We start from the raw sequence: 19,033 nt of genomic DNA on the forward strand, positions 1-19,033 counted from the left end.
TAAAATGCCTCATAGGAAATTCTCTCACGTTTCAAAACCATATTTCGTTCGATTCTCCACTTCCATTGGGGGGGATCAACAAGAGCAGCACGCATAATAATCATAAATATTGGTATAACTAAAAGTATAAACAGAAACACGCTCGACTTCAAGGGAAAATGCCCAAAAAGTGGACAAGCGTACCCTTCTTTATGTGCCACAGCTACCTGTACTTGCGACTGTGTCTCTGCCGCTATTTGTGCTCGAAGGGAGTTTGAATCCTAAAATGTAAATGCAAGTACCAAGATTTATGGACAACAGAAACAAAGCAAACAATGAACCAGTAAGAAACTGTCCCCTGGCAATGCTATCCCCGAACCCACCTGATCAGTCGATTTGTTATACCCAGCGCTATGGCTATGGCTATATATGCCGTCATCAAGGTGTTCTGGTGACAGCCCACACATTGCCCATAATTGCATCAGCGGACGGTTGCCAAGTCAGACTCGAGCAGAACCTGGCCCCAAGTTTGTGGCTGTGGCCAAGCATGACGACGCCCCGGCCCCGGCTTGATCTGGGGCCTGAAACCTTTGGAATGGGATGGGATGGGATAGCTGTGGCATGAGATGACCAAGTGGGCGACTGGACGCCTGAACCTCTAATTATGCGAAGGGGAGGCACTCATTAGAAAGACAATCCCCGACTGGTAGGTGGTAGCAAAGAGAGCCAACAGAGCGTGCAGCTCGATGCGAGTGTTGCTGCTGAAAAACTGCCAACGACACCGCTGCAAAGGCAAAGGCAAAGGCAGAGACAGAGACATCGATAGCCTGGCTTAGGCTCAGGTTGGTAGTGTAGTGGCCTAAAGAGCGTACACTAAGAGCAGACTTGCCAAATACTCCGAAAAATCCCAAGTCAGGCGACTCCGAAAAGACTCTTGACAAGACCGGTTGTTGGCCTGCCGTCTTGCCTCTGGGCGGGGGGGCTCTTCGGAGTGCCAGAGCGTGCGCCTCGACTCGGCTCGATCTTCGACTCGGTTGGCTCAGTCAGTCTTGGCCAGGTTGGTGTGCGAGAGACATCCACATTGCTAACGAACGCGGATCGCACGACAGATCCGATCCGACCCTCTCCGCTTCGTTTCGATTCAATGCTAACCCATCCTCGTGTACGCGAGTGCCTCATCGATCCCAAGTTCTGAGTGCGTTTAAAGATTCAAGAATAAGTGTGTTTACCCGGTTCTAATTGGATCGTGCAAACCCCATTGGCAACGCCAGTGGAGATTTTTACATTTTTTTCCTTTTGGATTTTTCGAAAACGTTGCTGTTGTCTGTCGTCCGTCGTCTGGGTTTTCTGATTGTTGCTGCCCTTGGGAAGATATTACGCTCGACGGGTGGTTGAACCGAGGCAGCTCAAAAATTCGTGCTGAATGATTTGTGAATCTTTTTGAATACAGTTTTCGCGTTGCTGTTTTGGGGCAAGTGTAAAAGTGTCGGAGAGTTTTGTCTTGCCACGGGCAACGTGCAACAGGCAACGGGACAACAGGCAACGTACAACAATAGCGGCGGCGGCAAACAGCTCACAAAGTATTTGCAACAATTCACTAAAAGAGTCTCTTGCTCTTTCTCGCTCTCTGTCCGTTTCTCTTCGGGATATCTTAGAGACATATGCATGTGTGTGTGCAGCCTTAACATGTAAAACCAGTGTTGGCCACCAAAACGGAAAAATAAATAGAGGAAGCTCGAAGCGCAAAAAATTCATTTAATGCCAATAACAAAAGCCTGAAACTCATGTGAAACGTATAATTCCCTACAAAAATAATTAAAATTCATCATCACTTTTGGCCAATCCCAACCAGTTTGAACCATAGCGAAAAACAAACATCAAAAACAACCAACCGCCAAATACAACACAGCACAACCCATTGGATTGGATTGGATTGGATTACACAAGAAGGGCGAAGTTGGACAACCTGGACAGAGGTGAGTGTCGGTGTGCCAGGCCAGACCGTTAGCAGGCAACACAACAGTTGCAAACGGCACAAAATTCACATTCAATATCGAAGTTTTTTTTTTGGCCGAAAAGTAAAAAAAACCTCGAAAAGATGACTTCATAAATCGCCTCACATTGCGGATCTGCCAAAAATCCATCAGCCAAACCGGTTCGCTGTTGATTTCGCCTGAAAAACTTGATGAAAATTGGGAGATTGGGAGAGAGGAGAAGGAGGAAAAGAGGAGGAGGCTGCAGTTGAAACTGAAGCTGGAATTGAATTTGTTTTCTGTGCAAATTAAATGGGACTTTAGTTTTGCTGCGTTTCTGAGCAAAACTGTCCCCCATCTGCATTGAACCTGTTTCCCAAGGTTGGCGCTGGCACTGGCCAAAATTGGCTGCCAAGTTCGCAGATGGTTACATCATCCGGTGTCTGGGGACACAAATATGGGGATGAGATGGGATGGGATGGGATGCATGTGGCATGCCTCAAATGGAAGCAGCAGTAGGGGTGTGCTGCACAACTGCAATTGCTGTTTAAACAGCCACATCACGGACATCCGTTTTGGCCTCCCGCTTCCCATTCCCATTCCTGGATGTGTGTGTGTGTCCGGCATAAGTAATGTGTCATCGCATTCGGGAGTTCGGGTGTTGCAGAGACCAAATTCCAATTCCAATTCCAAATCCAAGTCCAAGTCCAGGTCCATTCACATTTTCCAAGCCCACATTGTGTGCGGCCAGAATCTGTTGCTAATTGGCTGACCAAACAATTTTCCAATTCTCAGTGCTGTGCGCGTACAACATTAATCATTTACCTGAGAAAAAAGCCAGGGCTATGGCTGCGCTGAGCTGAGCTGAGTCGAATGATGAAGCTTCTCCCCGTCGAACTTTTAGCACTTCGACGGAAGATCTAGCCAGGCGGAAAGGGGTCATAATTATGTTCGTTTTTCGAGATCGTGTATGTTGGCTTGGCGTCTAAAAGAAGCAATTAGAAAATTTGATTGATGGACATTGAGTGAGGATGAGCCGATGCTGTGGCTCCGAACACTTACATCATCTGAACGCTGGGAACGATGGCTGTGTGGAGTGAGCCTGGCCTTTCCCTTTTGATGCATCGCCTATTAATTGGTTAATTTGTGGTTTGTTAGCCATCAAAATATTGTCTGGCCAATGTAATGCACGGCTGTTTGTGTTGAATGCAACGCCTGTTTGCTATGAATAATGAATGACCTTTGGATACACGTACGTTTGTATGTATGTATATACATCGTATCATTGCCCCCGCAACATTCTGTCTCCGGTTAGTTCTCTCGTCTGTGGGCTGGCTGCTGCCACAGCATTCTCAGAATGCTTTGTTTTGCCTGCCCCGGAGTTTGAGGAACGCCAACGCAAGCGTTAAATTTTGTATAATTAAAAAGGCGAATCCGCGAGTGGCGGGAGCTCTCGAGCTTTGCCTGTGCTTGAATACCAGTTTCTTAGCGATCGTGTAGTTAACTTGTTTATATAACAACTGCTGCGAGTGACCTTGAAGGAAGCACAAAATAAAATAAAGACGGAAAAAATATGTATAATTTTGCCGCTATATGTATGACTCTTTGCGATTATGTGATGTGGCGAGACACACTTAAGAGAGAGAGAGAGAGAGGCACACAATCTCCCCCTCGGTTTAAGCTTCTGTTTCTTCTCTTTAATCGAAAACGATGATGACGAATCTTCCACTGGGTAGGTTCATGAACTGAACTCCAGACAACGTGTGGGCTTTCCAAAGGTGTGCTGTCGCAGGGGGTGGGGGTAGAGGGGCAGCCTAATAATTGATTTATAATCTTTCGCACTGAAAACGTTGGCCGAAGAACAGCCAAAGAAAGCACCGAAAAAAATGTGGGTTCATTCAACCGAATTTCAAGATCTTTACAACGTTAGATTTCCCGCTCGTTCGGCATTACTTTTCTTCTTTTTTTTTTTTTGCAACATATTGATTTACAGTTGAGACGAAAGACGAAAGACTTGGGCAACAAACTTGGCCTGTCTTCCCAAGCGCATTACTCATGCGACACGTTGGCGCTCGCCGCTCGCCGCTAATTATGCAAAAACCCCAAAAGTTACCGTTCGCTAGCTAGAGGCGTGCCGTGCCATGCCGCCCCCCGCTTAGCCATGAGTCACTTGGCCGATCTGCTCCCTGGCGTGGCCTGGACAATGTGCAGCAAATTTCGTGTTTGTTTTGGCTACAAATGAAAAGTCGTCTGGCTAGTTGCCCCAGTCTCCCCCACCCTACCCCACCTCGGAGTCGCCGCCGCAGTCGCAGTCGGAGACGGAGCCAAAATCAAGCTGACTTAATGCAGGCTTTTACCTTAGACAAACCCCACGCAAAAAAAAAAACCCCTGAACTGAACTGCAATCGAATAAGAGCTGTGGCTCCAGCTGTTGAGCATTGCTCGACTCATTCCGAAAACACTTTCAAATCCCCGCTTTAAATAGCTTTAAATGGGGTGTGGCTAATGCTGACTCTTGAACTGCCTTGAGCGGGGGTCTAAGTTTAGCCGGAATGAACAGGGAACAGGGAACTGTACGTAATGTATACCAAGTGTAGGAGATATCTGAGAACTAAACTTGGGCAACAAAAATATTGTATTTCAGCTGGGAAATTACACTCGTTTCCTACGAGTTCTTACCTCGTTTATGCCACAGAATGAGATCATTTTGTGCTGCAAATGAGAGGAGAGTCATCAGTGCAAAAGAACAGATGTGCGAGTCCGGGGGAAACTCGGATAAAGTTATTATGAGAGAGGCATGAGGTCACGCGGGCTCTAAGTAATTAGCATTGCCCGTGTCTGTGGCTCATCAGTCGATTCCCTCATTGGGTTTAAAATAGCCTACAATAAATGGGTTTTAATGACGAATTAGTCCCATGCCAAGCTCGTTGACCAGCAGCAGTAGCCGTTGCCAGTGTCGCTGGGAGCCTCAATTTTAAGTACTTCTAGACCGGCTGAACACAGCAAACAGAAACAGAAAACCTAAAGCTACAGCAAAAAACGGAACTACAAAAAACGAGTTTTTGATCTGCCTTCAGGCAAGGCAAGGCAAAAAAAAAAACTATACGACAGCGGCGGGTAACAATGGGCGCCAGTCAAAAAGGCAAAAGCAAAGCAAAAAGCGCAAAGTAAATGGCTAAAACTGAAATATTGTAGACCAGGCCTGATAAAAATCAAACACATTCATGTCTACAGCTTAGCCCGAGTCACGTTCAATGCGAATTTCTTTGCCGTTTGTTTTGTTTTGTATTTTTCGCCTGGCAAAACTTGTAAAGTAAACCACAAAATTAGGCGTCAAAAAAAAATAGATATACTTGCAGGCTGAGCCACTGGCTGTTGTTGTGGGTGTCCAATAAGCATTTTGCATATTGCCAGTCAGCGGCTGAGCCAAATTGGACAACTTGACAAATCAACGCGGCCAAAAGGAAAAAAAACAAAAAAAAACATTGCCAGAAAACTTACATAACCGCCAGAGACAGAGACAGAGCAAACGAAATTGGGCAGCGGCTTGCGTTTTGGTCTCACCCCCCAAACTTGGTCACACACCGTCCGTCCGCCGGTCCACCTGCCCGTCCGAGATGTGGCAAGATGTCTCCACGCTCCAGTTTACGGCACAAAGCTGCGTTTGGCAACGGCCAACAGCGCTCATATTGGTCCAAAGCATTGCACAAGGACAACAGCGGCACACACCCCCAGAGAGGAGGCCTTTCCATTTTGGCCAAAGAGGTTGGGTTCGACCATTTAACCGCTAACGATGCGCACTTTGCCACAAAATTCTCACTTTGTCTTAATTGCAGAGTAAATTAAAGTTAATGCTGCCGCGCCGCTGCTGCTGCTGCTGCTACTGCTGCTGCGGTTGGCCAAATCAAAACCTATAAACGTGGCCAGCACAATGGGAATTGGCGTTGGCGTTTATTGCAATTGGCCAATAGCGAATTAAAGCATTGTTAGCTCATTTGCGCATTGTGTTGGAGCTCAACACAATAAGACGGAGACGGCGACGGCGACGACGACGACGTCGAGACAATTGCAATGACCTTGACGCAACGCCAGTCCGTAAAGCGGGTAAACAAAAAAAATAGACTCCGTTCCGATTCGTTGGCTGCGTTTGCTTTGCACCGAAAGACCTGAGATGGCAGCCAGAGCCGGACAGTGCTACTACCTGCGATCGATCTGCCCCAATCAAATGCCAGCTAATTGTGATATCTCCACATTTGAAATTCTAATTGACGGCCGCAGCCCCTGCCGCCTCCCTGCATACACAAGCAGGTGAAAGTCGATTCTTCAATTGCCATTGATCTTTAGTGCTTGATTAGCACGCAAAGTCGATGCCACCAGATAGACAAAAGCACCTGCGGCGGCCACTAGAAGTTTTTCGGGTAAAAGTAAAAGCTAAAGAAACCAAAAAAAAAAAAAACTAAAGCCATGCCTGACCTCATTCAAACTGTAAAAATCAAGAAATATGCGTGTGGAGAGACGGAGACTGCAGCGCATTTGACCCTTTTACGTTCGACTCGACGCGACTCGTTAATTACCATCATTAAGAACAATGCGGGATAATCAAACAATGGTGGCATAGGCATAGCCCAGGCTGGGCCTAACGCCTGCATCTTACAGTCAAAATCGAGTTGAAGATCGCGGCGAGAGAGAGAGAGAGAGATAGAGAGAGGGGTCATAGCATAACATAACCAGCCCCAACTTACTTTCTATGGCAGCGAAATTGCAGCGAAATTAGCTGTACGCATCGCTATGCTGATTGATCATATTACAGCTCTGTGCCGACCCGAATACGAGTATATATTCGAGAGAGAGAGAGAGAGATGGTATTGGCTTGGGGAGATTTCTCATTTTTATGGCACTTCTACCAGTCCCTGTCCCTCCCTTCTTCCGCCCAAAAGCACACACCACACGGCAAACCGCAACGCAACCGAAAGTTTGGTTCTCAGTCCGTCCGGTCTCTCTGTTTCACTCTTTCTTTGGCCGTTTGCTCGTTTCAAATGGGTCAGAGCCGGAGCCATGTGTGTGTTTGCGGTTAATACTGGTATCGCTTATCTGTATATATGTACATATTATATGTACATGGTACATGCATACATAAAATGTGTGCTTAACACGGTTTTTTTTGCATGTTTTTTTTCTGTATAGCCTTTGGCAATTTGCATCGTATCCAATCCAGCATCTCGAGATGGGAATCGTGTGATATTCTAATTGTAAGCGGCGCTGCTGCTGCTGCTACTTCTAATGAAGTCACCCATTTCTTGGGGTTCGGGGTCCCTCAGCTATTTCGTTTGATTAATGTGCCCCGCTTACACAGGTACGTTGTATGTGGAGCAACCTAATTTGCTGATGAATGAATTGATCCATAGGCGGCACCGAATAATCAGATATTAGTCTTGCCTGGCCCAACAATTAAACGGGGCAATTCAAATTTAATTTTCAAATTTTTAACTTGGGCGCAATTTAACGCACAGTTACGCGCTTTTTTCATACTCTTTAATGTGTTTTGTTTTTTGTTTGTTTGTTGGCTTTTCCTAACAATTTTGCTCAAGCAGAAAGCTGTAAAACTTAAGCATGCATTTCCACATTGCTATTTTGGTTTTTGGCGTACTGTCGTTGACTCGTATACTCGTATTTAAAAGCAAATAAATTACGTTAACTGTTGGGGAGGGGGAAATGGAAACACGCGAGGTCACTTTGCCGCCACATTAGCAGAGCATTCACACACATCGCACCACACATCAATGAAAATGCAATTGTTTAAACAAAATAAAAGTAAAACACTTACACATCGTTGGTTGGCTCTTCGTTGGCACGCAAAACACCACACACACACACACAGAAAAACTTAATTTATTCAGTTGCACGGACCATTTTGTTGGTTTTTACTTGGTACTCGTATTTGTTTAGGTTTTGGGTGGCTTGGCTTGGCTTGGCTTTTGTTGCTTTGTTGCTCGTTTACTCTCCGAAATGTGTGTCAAATGGATTCAAATCGACAGAAAATATCCGTTGCAGTTCAATGCACACTCACCAGCACGCATACTTTGAGTGTATCGCGTTGAATAGTCAATGAATCATGGTAGCAGGAAGGAAAGATTACATATATCATTTCCATTCTGAAGTTGTTCTTCATTTCCATGAGTGGAATACATAAAACGTACGAAGGAAGGGAACTTCAATTTCCTGTCTTATTCGAGATTGTTTTATCATTTTTCAATTATTAATTTTATTTGCACTCGACTCGTAGAGTCGTGAAAGTTATACTCTATTGATCCAATTTCCAGTTGCAATTTCCCGTATCGCAGACGAAACGTAATTGAAGGTCAGCCAGAGCTCCCATTTTCCACTTTGGCACTTTGGCATTATTTTTTCTCTCCTCTTTTACTTGTTGCTGTTGTAGTTTTTGCCCCGAACTGGGTAACGAGAGCAGATGCCAATCAAAGTCATTATTCATAATATTCGTTGGCGTTTTCTAGCTCAATTTTTGTTTGCCTGCATGAGCTGCGCTTTCAATTTGGAGTACATATTTCTGTATCTGTTTGGAGCAGGTTGCGTCATTTTTGCTAATTTTAGCTAATTTATTGCAATGCCAATAGAAGTACCGAGTCCGCGCACTGCCATTGTGGGATGGGATGGGATGTGAAGCTGTTTGCTGGCGTCAGTTGGCAATTTGCATTCAGCTTTGAGCGACGATCCGCTACGCTCCGCGATCCCAATCTATATTGAAACATTGGCTTATTGTTGAGGAAGTGTGGGCCTGCCAGCATTGACAAATTGGTGATTGGTGTGTGTGTGTGTGTGTGTGTGTGTGTGTGTGCGGTGCATAATGTTAACAATTTATCATTTCCATAAGATAACTATTGACCCAGTTGCTGGCTGGCTTCTCCCCAATTTCAATAATAATAACAACAAAACCCCTCAATGAGATTACAGCACTTGGATAATAACTGATCCAGACGCGAAGCTGCAGCTGAGTGGCGGCGGGGCCTTGTGACATCATTTCTTCTGGCTGCGTTGCCGTCAAGTGAATGAAATGTGTTGGCAGCAGCAGCAGCAGCAGCAGCAGTAGGCTGCAACAACAAATCATTGCCTCCGGGGCCATTATCGCCTTGCCTTGCCTGTTGGCCATGCCATCAACGTAAGCCGCCGCATGTTGTTGTTTCGGGTCGCCCCAATGATAATCATCTAACTGGCAACAACGGAGGTGATTTTGATGTGGCTGTGGCTGTGGATGTGTCTTCCTGGCCATGACTCGCAACCAGGTTGTTCTCACACGGTCCGTGTGTACGTTGCAGGAAGCTAAAAAGTGCTTATCATGAGTGCAGCATGCCCGGTTATTGATATGTGTTTAATTCCTCGTAATATGTGTGCTCCACAGTCCAAACACTGCTAGCTGCTAGCTGCTTCTGTTTGTGTTGTAATAGCGGAAATCACAGTCATGCCACAATGAGTCTCCGTCATGAGTTGCACTGACGGATGTTTGTCTATCTTCGGCTCCGTTTTGGGCGGTACTTGAAGATGCTTTTGGGTGCTGGCCTCCAGCCTCCAGCATCACCTCCGCCTTCTCATTCTTCTCAGTCACTAGTTAACCGTTGTTTCAAAATTTATGCCGATGTTAACCCATTTGCAAGATCCGCGCACGCGATGCCTGGCAACATTGGAGCCAAATTTTTGGCTGGGCTGTGTTGACTTGACCCAATTGGCAAACAGAAAGTTTGCCCGCCGGCAACGGCAACGAACCCAAGCGAAACCCAACAAATATTCATTGAAGAACTGTTGTACGAGCTGTATGTTGTATGTTGTATGATTTAGCATAATCGGATCGGATTGATATACGTGTATTGTGGGTGTCTGTAACCGGTTATCATGGATATCTCACAAGTCTTGAGCACCGCATTAATCTACGTCTTTCTCTCACCTTTTTTTGTTTGCAGCTCACACCATGAAGTCGGGCACACAAATGGACGTACTGTACACGGCGCTGCACTTAATCGTAAGTATTATCCGAGAGTCGACTATCCGTAGCCCCATTCTGGGCCTGGGCATTGAAATGGAAAATTGGCAGACCAGACCAGACCAGGCCAGCCAGTCAGAGTCGACAGAGCAGCAGCTAAACACATCAATCAGCCAGAACCCCGAATGACAATTGCATGCCAATGCGATTAACCTGGATATGAGGTGGCCAACAGACGGATCGGATCGGATCGGACCGGACAGACAGCCGACCCGACTCTCTCTCCGTATGCTAAATGCAATTCGGTCGCTCCTGCTCGCACCCGTCTGTTGCCATGTTGCCAAAAGTGGCACAACACTGGACTAGCAATGCCTAGCTCCGCTTCATTCTGAGCCGCTTGGCCCCGACTCAACCTCAACTCCAGCGTCGACTTTGACTGGATTCAGGTTCAACTCTAACCCAGCGCAAGAGGCTGGCGAAAGTTTTCGCCATCATTACAGGCAGAGCGCACAGGCCTTAGAATCGTGAGAATATAATGTTTCCCCATATCTGCCTGCAACACGAAAACGAAATTTCAGCTGCATTTCTATCCACTTTAATTAAAGAAGCTTACCTACTGCCGTGTCGCGGCTGGATTAGACTGGGGCTTTGTGTCGGCTTGCCGTGATTTATGTCATCGCTTTATGGCCGGCCTGCCATGGGGTCTGAGCAGGAGTCGAGTCCGGGGGTCAGGCTACTACTACTACTACTACTACTACTAATACAGGCTACCCAACTATGCTAATGAGTGACTTGTCTCCACTTTCTTTGCAGACAATCGCAGCTCTGACGACGCACGCAGCACAGATACCAACGGCAGTCAGTAAGTACAATCAATAAGCCATGATGAGTTCTTTTGATTCCAAATGCTAAATTATGGGAAACATTACGAGTTTGACGAGTTGGTTGAAGCGGCATCTGAAAACGAATACATTTATCATTAGGCTGGATACTTTAGTGTTCAAATGAGCTCTACAAGTATTACCTAATTAGTTATAAGCAGCACTCCGCTTAAAAGCCCGCATTCCTCTTTAATCTGCCATTGTTGCTTCGCTTCGGAGACAGCGTTAGGGGTTTGTCGTGGTGTTTGTCTTTTTTCGTTTGTTTGGTTGCTAAATCTCTTGACTGTTGGCCAAAAGTGTTGCCAGCACCAGGCACATAATCGCATGGCAAGCAAAAGTCCATTCATGTGGCTCTTACTGGCCTGGCGCCTTCAGCTGCCTTATTGAAAAGCGACAGCAAGCATTGCAGCATGCTTCCTTTTGGCTCCGCAATACGGCTGTATCCCCTAGATGGCCCAAGGCGACTCCAGATAGTTGAAGATTTTCTGGTACGTGAGCCTGTGGTTAGGCACTGCTGCTCCGCTCCTGCAGCGTTTAACGGGACGGGACGGCATCGTTGCGTCCGGGTCAAAGTGCTTGGTGGAAGCATGCCTGGAACGATAATAGAATTGTGAGGACTGACGATGCTGGTTGAGACTTTTTCCTACATGAAACACTCCAAACTCTCTCCCACTCCGACAGTGCAGCATTTGCGTCTTCTATGCAGGGAGCTGGCCAAAGCAAACGCATTTCATCATCCTCATCGTTTGCAGCTTCCGCGGGGCCAGTCGTGGTCGGGCTAGCGGATTACCGGCATAAATATCTAGTGGGAGCAGGGATCAATGATCAGTTGGGGCTGACCTCAATTTCACTGTTGACTCCCACATTGATCCGTCCATTTTAACGAAGTCACAAATGCAATCGAGGCAGTATGAAAAAGTTCCTATTCCGAAAGAGCTCTTCAGAATCGTTTTAACTTAATTGAATGTGGTAGAATTTCGTTCTGGCTATTCGACGTCTGCCATTTTGTGTTTTCTCTGTCCAATCCCTTTGCATAAAACGAGTGAAACAAGGATGGCAATACTCACAGCTTAGTGGCACTGTCCAACACTGATTCACATGGAAGTGCAGTGTTTACGTATTTTGAGTTCTTGTTATATTTGAGATCTGCGCTGGGCAATGCAGTTCTTCCCCTTCTCAAATTATACATAATAGAAAGCCATTAAATGTTTTATGTGCTGGCCGCAGTCCACTGCAGGAGTGGAGGCACCATAAAAACCGGCTCCAGCCACGACAGCGACGACGTGGCCGTGTTGCATGCAATTACTTTGCCCAGCCACATGCTGGAATAGAACAGAACCAGAGGTAAGTGATGCGAAATGCTGCAAGGTTCGTTGAACCACTGCAAAGGCACATCACATCGCCTCGCATCCCATCCAAAGTATACACACAGCCGACTGGCAGGGCGAACGTGCCGCAGCGAAGCGGAGCTCTTCCTCGGACCAGTTGTGTACCTTCCGATGGGCCCACAAAAGAGTGCAAAATGAAGAGCCCAAGCATGCGAGCCCGGTGGTGCGAGGGGGAGGTGTCAGAGCAACAACTCAGCATGGAGTTCTTGGCATTGCAATGGCTTTCTGGTCTGGCCAGGTCTGATCTGTTTTGGCTTTAGCTGGGCTTCGTGAGCGCTGGCTCGCTGGCACGCTGGCATCGAGCAGGAAATGCCAAGAGCCCAACCTAATCCCAGGCCATGTCTCGAATCGTCTGCTGAAGTTCAAGGAACTTGGCATCTTTCTAATGGCCGCGGATCAGGCCAGGCCCACGAGCGCTTCTGTGCTGTGTGTGTGTCTTCCCCCCAGGTGGGTTGGCGCTGTTGTTGCCGCTTCAATGGCTTTTCAATGTCATGAACGTACCGTTGTTGTCGCTGTTTGTTGGCTCTTCCGCATGCTGGCATAGCTTGGAGCGCACTGCGACTCCAACCTCGACTAAATACTGCTCCCATGGGCATCTGTTGTGCCATTGTCTTGGGGTTTTTTGTTTTGTTTTTTTTTTTTGTGCGCTCATGACTTGTGCTAACGGCTCTTGAGGTTGGTTCAGCGCAGAGCAGCTGATGCTGATGCAACTGCAACCGCATCCTCATCCACATCTAACTGTAGTTTGCCAGCTGCACAAATACATATGTATTCCATTTTGGGAGCGTGCCTGTCATGTTTGCCTGTATCTGAGACTTTATTGCATTTCATAATTTCCTTTTTATTTCGCTTGCAGAGGATGCACAAAGCTCGCTAAGTGACGCCATCGCAGCGGCCGAGGCGGAGTCCGATGGAGGCGCACCCACCTCCAAGCCAGCCATTGAGCCGAGCGTGCGGATAAAGTGCCTATCGGGCTCCATGCTGATCACCATCAAAGATGCCCCGCCAAACCACGAGACCGGACTTTTCAGTGGCATGATCTACCCGAAAGGCCTATCCAAGAACTCCACATGCCTCAGCGAGTACAGGTGAGTGAGAGCCGCGCGCGCGCAGATCACAATTTAGATTAGATTGTTGTAATTGCTATCGTTTTTTCCATCCCCCCCGCAGAGATCACGTGGGCTCGCTGCGGTACAAGCTGCCCCTGCGTAGCTGCAACACGATGCCCAAGGAAACGGTAAGTCACAGTCGATAGCCTAGAACAGAGATGATGGGTCTCTTCCATAATGGGTGCCAATCAGCCAGCAGGCCAGAGACTCTAACTTGTGCTCCCACTCAAGCAGATGTCCGAGCAAACTCGTTCTGCCTTTTTCGCATGCAAATAAACAAAAAGCATTACACCTATAAGGCAACTCTCGAGTCATTGGTTACAAGGTAAAATCCATATGCCAAGATGATTAGTCAATTGAAAGGTTGACGCTCAACCAGCACACGCACACGCACTCAGTGACTAAGCTAATGGTGGATAAATCGCTTGTATAGCGTCAAGACTTGTTAACTAAAATAGCAGTCATTAGGTACGGCTGATGGCATGAAGAACCTAATGATCATCGTTTCATTTTAGTAAGGTCTAGAAAACAGCTAGTGTCATGTGAAACTAGATTTCTTGAGATGTCATAACATAAACTCTGATCAAGCGTATTATTGATCAGCACCGCCTCAGCGAGCATGACAACCCAACCTGCCATGTCCCTGTAAACGATATCGAATGATCCCAAAGACGGCCCCAGATGTGCCATATAAATTTCAGTTAGAGTTTGTCCAGCCAGCTCTAATGATTTTATGGCTTGGCTTATTTATTGGCTCATTCGATCGATTCATTCGATCACACAACGAACTGCCTTTGTGCGCTGGGATCTGATGGGATTTTGAAATCTCAATTAGCACTTGGCCCGGCCAAATGCGTCGGCAGCTCACGCATCAGCAGCACAGCAGAGGCATGTTTATGGTCTACTATACCCGATCCCAGCCACACACTCTTATAAATTCCGATTGTGATACATATTTAACGTAATTTTCTCAGCATTTATGGGGCCAGCATTTTGTAATTTTCTGCTGCTGCTGCTGCTGCTGCAGCAGCTTCGACTGCTTTTTCCTTTCGCTCGATTGGATTGACACAATTTTTGAAATTGCAAATGTTAATTGCAGTTACGACAAGCGGATCGATTCGATCGATGTGGCAATACATTACAGGGTGTGTTGTGTGTGTGCTAGAAAACTGGTAAATAGTTACCAGACGCACTGTACATAGCTGCCATGTTCTTTGAGATTGTGGCCCGAGTCTCTGGTGTTGTCATTGCTTTGTCCTTGGCCAAGCCGCCTTCCCGTATTGACTCAAACAATTTGCGCCGAGCATTCAATAAGCCAGAATCGATAAGATAAACAAGCAACAAGAAAATGGTTTATTTGCACCGGACCAACAGACGCAGTCAAGGCTGGACTCGAGATGTGTACCTACTTTTTAATGTTTGTCATTAAAGATGATGAGCGGCTCTGAGCCAGCATGCACTCGACTAATGGCCACCGCTTGGCTGGCATCCTGCCTTGTCTTACGTCATAGCCCCTGAGACGATGAGCTCAGCTTTCCGAATGCAAGGTGGGATATTGGAGTATGGGGGGATGGTGGAGAGTCGCGTGACAACTTGCCACAGCGATGCCATTGACTGGTGACTGCCACCCCGAGCTGAGGGTCGCGCCGAGACGATCCGTGCTGTGCACTGTGCGCATGTCAAGCATAATTAAATCAGCCACAAGCAGATGCCCCCTCCCAGTGCTGTGGCTGGAGGGGACTCTGAAGCGAGAAAAATAATTTTAATTAAAATTTAATTGCCGCCAAGATGATGAGCTCAGAACTACAATTCCATTGCCAGCTTACGAGTACTCTCGCTCGTACACACATCAAGTCACAATTTTTCATGGCCCAGCAAGTAGCGATCCAATTAGGAACCCCCGCACCTTTGGGCTCCATCATCTTCCCGGTCGAAATCAATTTGTTCTGACGCTAGCAACGTTGGCGGTCGGTCAAAACGGCGTTCATTGGCCGCCAATGCCGCTGGCTGGTTGGCCGTGAAAAGGCCAAAAGTGTGCAACGACTTGTAAGCGTTTTATTGCTGTTATTGATATTATAATGCGGCTGTTGCTGCTGCTGCTGCCGCCGTGTTTGGAGCGAAGGTCAGTTGGTCGACGGAGGCAGCTCCCACGCATTCCAGCTTGAACCTGTTTACTCAGGCCCAAATATCTTACAGCTCATCAGGCATTTACATCCATATATTGTTCGTGTTCGCTTCCAAAACGCTCACCAGTAAGAGAAGTGTCATAATGACATAATAGCGCTTTCTACCGTTAGATTCTTTTGACGCTTGTGCTCGAAATCTTAAATGTCATTTTATTATGCTTTTTATTGGCCCATTGTCTTGTTGACGCTGCTGCTGCTGCTGCTGCTGCTGCTGCTGATGATGATGATGCCGCGATGCTGAGAACTTATACTTATTCGTAAACCTAACTGTCAACGGTTCTTGGTTCTTAGAGGCTGGAAGAAGACCGCACACACACCTCTCACACCGTTTCTCCTCTTCCGTGCCGTCGTCTCTGTCTCACAGCTTGCTTTGAGCCAGACAATGGCAGCGACGGAAACGCTTCAGAGTCAGCGTTGGGCAATAAATCGCATGGGGTCGGACTAAGCCGGCTGGCTTCTTCTTAATGCCTTTCGAAACAACGCTACCAATTAAGAGTGCCCCCACCCCTTGTCAGAGTCCACTTAAATGAAGAACTTCCGTGCCCAAATCTGTAGAGAGACCCAATTACAAAACTTCCGAGGCCCGCTTCGTTTTAATACCTTACCTCGAGTGCTATCGAGTATGTGTACTCGATTTGTTGCTGTGGCGCTGTCAGGGGAATTAGCACAAGAACCAATGGGCAATGGGCAACAACCGTTAGGTTAGGTGCGCAGTGCGCACAGAGGAATGCCAAACCAGGGCTGGATAGGCATTGGCCTATCGCCTATGACAATATTTCGGGTACAGACAGCGGAAGTACAATTACGACCCATTCCAATCACAATTGCATCATGCCCAGACAACATACAGCCAGGCAGGCCTGCAATTAAAATTCATCATGCAAACTTTGCTAATTTGCGAGGAGAGGAGATAAGGCCCAAAGATCTCCTGGTCTGGGGCCGGTGGCGAGGCGTCACACTTGGTTGATCGGCTCTAGCACCATTCTATGGCAACATATCAGGAAGTGCTCCGCAGTCGACTTATTGTTTGTCTTGGATGGCAACTGAATCGCACAGTAACGAGGCTCCAAAGCGATTTCTGGCTGCAGCGGAGCGTGAATTTGAATGCATAATGAGAAGGGGCTTGATGCTTGATGGTAGCTAGTGTTCTCCAGTCGCTGATATGGCTTCTTGGCACAGTGAGAAACTCAGGCCAAGTGGATGCCAGCGAGTTTGCTGTCCAAGTCTTTTGTCAGTCTTTGGATAATTTCCATTTGAATGTCAAGAAAAGAAGGTTTGACTAGAAAGACTGGCTCATACCCACTCTAATATCTGATTTATACATAAAATTTCCATTTTCCATCAATAATTGTATTATGTTTCCCTTTCAGGACGATGGCGGCATTGAATTCTTCAACACAATCGTGCTCCAGCCTCACCTGAAGCTCATCACCGATCTGGGACGTGGCTACCATGTGCGCTGTGCCTATAAAAGCCGCGACGCAGCCATCAAGCCCAAGAAGCATCTGCGCAAGCACTCCCAGAAACCACAGGCCTTGCGCAGCGAGGATCGCCGTGACTATGGCAGATCCTTGGACAAACAGCGCGACGATGAACTGGACGAGGAGGATGTCTACGATGTGAATGCCCCGCTCGACGAAGAGGATGTCAGCAATAACGAAATCCCCATGCCCGGCTGCCATATGAAAATCTACAATGACGAGCACAAGATTGCCGACGACGTGAAGATCGGTGATCCGCTGACCATTGTCATCAGCATCGACAGACAGCAGATCTATGGTCTCCATGTTACCGACTGCATCGTGCGTGACGGCTTGGGTTGGGGAGAACAGCGATTGGTGGGAGAGGATGGGTAAGTGTAAAAAAAGGCTATGAGTATCGTACATATATATCTATGTCCACATCTTGTCTGGTTTTGCAGATGTCCCATGGACAACGAGATCATGGGACAATTCAATTACACGCTGGATCGATTGGCCGCTAATGTGACCTTCCCGGCCCACAAGTTCCCGTACACCACCTCGGTCTACTATCAGTGCAATGTGCGCCTCTGTGCTCTGGAAGATCCGACATGCCAGGAGGCGCCTCTGTGCAGCGGCAAGCGGCCAAAGCGTCAGACTGCTGTCGATAGCAAGGACGAGGAAGGTTTACCAGCCACAATTGAGGTATTCTCCGGCCTCTACGTCAACGAGAACGAGAATGCCAACGACAGCGACGATGATGCAGTCTACAAGGAGAAGGTAAGTTCACACATAATACGATCTCCACCATTTCTGACCATTCGATTCAATTGTAGACTCTGGAGGACGCTCTGTGTGTGTCGCAGCGCACCTTTGCCATAGCCATTGCCATTGCGGGCCTGATTTTGATGCTGGCTGTGGTCGCAGCTGTGCTGTGCATCATGGCTCGCCGCAGCACGAAGACGGTGTCCAATTCGGGCAGCTCAATCTACAGTGGACCCTACACGAACACCGCCTTCTCGCACAGTAGCTAAACGCAGCCCGGCTCCGGGTCCCGCCTCAATGTGAAAATTCAAAATTCAACCTATCCAAAATTATGCAAATGGAACACTCAAAGTGTTTTAAATCAGTTATCAGGATGAGATTCTGTCGCGCAGGGTGCCGCTGCGGTAGTCAACGTCAACTCCGTCGAATCAAGAATGGGAGCAAATTAGTGTTTAAGGTCACAGGAGCAAGCGGTCGGTCAGTCGTCCAGCGACGACTGTCCCTAGGTTTAAGCATAGTCTTAGGTTTGAAAAATGTTTGTGCAGAGATTACCGGGCAATGGCTGGGTCCCCTCTCTATTGCCCGCTAATGTCGCAGAGTTCTTGGCATCGCTCGGTCACATGGAGGGAGCTGGAACTCTGTTCCGCACAGTCGGTGTTGGACTCGCCCTTCTTTGAGAGACTCCACTTTAAGCAGTGGTGCAGTCATTAGCGTGTCTCTTGACATCACAGCCCTCCTTTACACGTATTATGCTTACACTACCTACCTACTACTATAATTTAAACACTCGAACTAACAACGAATGCAGCAGCCGACGCTCAGGTGATATTTGTACTCGTATCTACTTAATACTTTAACTGCTACACGTAATTTATCAGATCAGATGGATCGAATGCCTTACTGCCAAAGGTCCACGTAGAAACACAAACAAATCCACACATCACGTTCTTAGTTGAATTTCCTGAACAACTTCTTGTCATTGTTTAACTTAAACTACACTGCACTACACTCTGGACTAGGGCAGCAGCAGCCCTTATTAGAATGCAGCCGTCCCAAGCAGAAATCTACTATACTTAAAATACAATAAATATGTTGTAATCACTCTCAAACGTAAGCTTAGGACTTTGTACAGCTTCAATGGAGCATTCCGAATGCGATTCTGAGGGAATGCTCTTCTGGAGCCGTTCAATTTACGCATAACGCATACAAATGGAAATCAATTTAAATTTTAAACTGCAATTATAGTTTACCTCTAAGTTAATATTAATCACATTGAACAATAAACTCAAATTGACCGTACAC

The 19,033-nt window shown here is 47.1% G+C and overlaps 1 protein-coding gene and 1 long non-coding RNA gene across 3 annotated transcripts; one reads left to right on the plus strand and one right to left on the minus strand.

The window, feature by feature from the left end:
- Positions 1–1,016: 1,016 nt before the first annotated feature.
- LOC111074246 lies at positions 1,017–19,030 on the plus strand. The gene is made up of 9 exons (XM_022366970.2): positions 1,017–1,174; positions 1,832–1,955; positions 9,923–9,981; positions 10,756–10,804; positions 13,068–13,299; positions 13,382–13,448; positions 16,877–17,358; positions 17,428–17,746; positions 17,803–19,030. The coding sequence occupies exons 3-9, from the start codon at positions 9,931–9,933 to the stop codon at positions 17,998–18,000; spliced, it is 1,398 nt and encodes a 465-aa protein (XP_022222662.2). The 5' UTR covers positions 1,017–1,174; positions 1,832–1,955; positions 9,923–9,930; the 3' UTR covers positions 18,001–19,030.
- Positions 10,691–11,860, minus strand: LOC111074307. Of its 2 annotated transcripts, XR_005967541.1 has the most exons (4): positions 11,664–11,860; positions 11,471–11,601; positions 10,967–11,414; positions 10,691–10,899 (listed from the first exon to the last, which is right to left on the minus strand). It is a non-coding gene; the product is annotated as an uncharacterized LOC111074307 (long non-coding RNA). The 2 variants fall into 2 exon arrangements; XR_002607804.2 differs by having other exon boundaries at positions 11,471–11,860.
- Positions 19,031–19,033: the final 3 nt, after the last annotated feature.

This window comes from Drosophila obscura, unplaced genomic scaffold, assembly GCF_018151105.1.
Source record: "Drosophila obscura isolate BZ-5 IFL unplaced genomic scaffold, ASM1815110v1 contig_17, whole genome shotgun sequence".
NCBI classification, from domain to species: Eukaryota; Metazoa; Arthropoda; class Insecta; order Diptera; family Drosophilidae; genus Drosophila; species Drosophila obscura.

What these genes read in the sequence shown, in the direction of transcription:
- LOC111074246 (XM_022366970.2), top strand. Translation starts at nt 9,931, where the DNA reads ATGAAGTCGGGCACACAAATGGACGTACTGTACACGGCGCTGCACTTA. An exon ending in ACACGATGCCCAAGGAAACG is followed by an intron (nt 13,449 to 16,876) that starts GTAAGTCACAGT and finishes TTTCCCTTTCAG; the next exon opens with GACGATGGCGGCATTGAATT. An exon ending in CGATTGGTGGGAGAGGATGG is followed by an intron (nt 17,359 to 17,427) that starts GTAAGTGTAAAA and finishes CTGGTTTTGCAG; the next exon opens with ATGTCCCATGGACAACGAGA.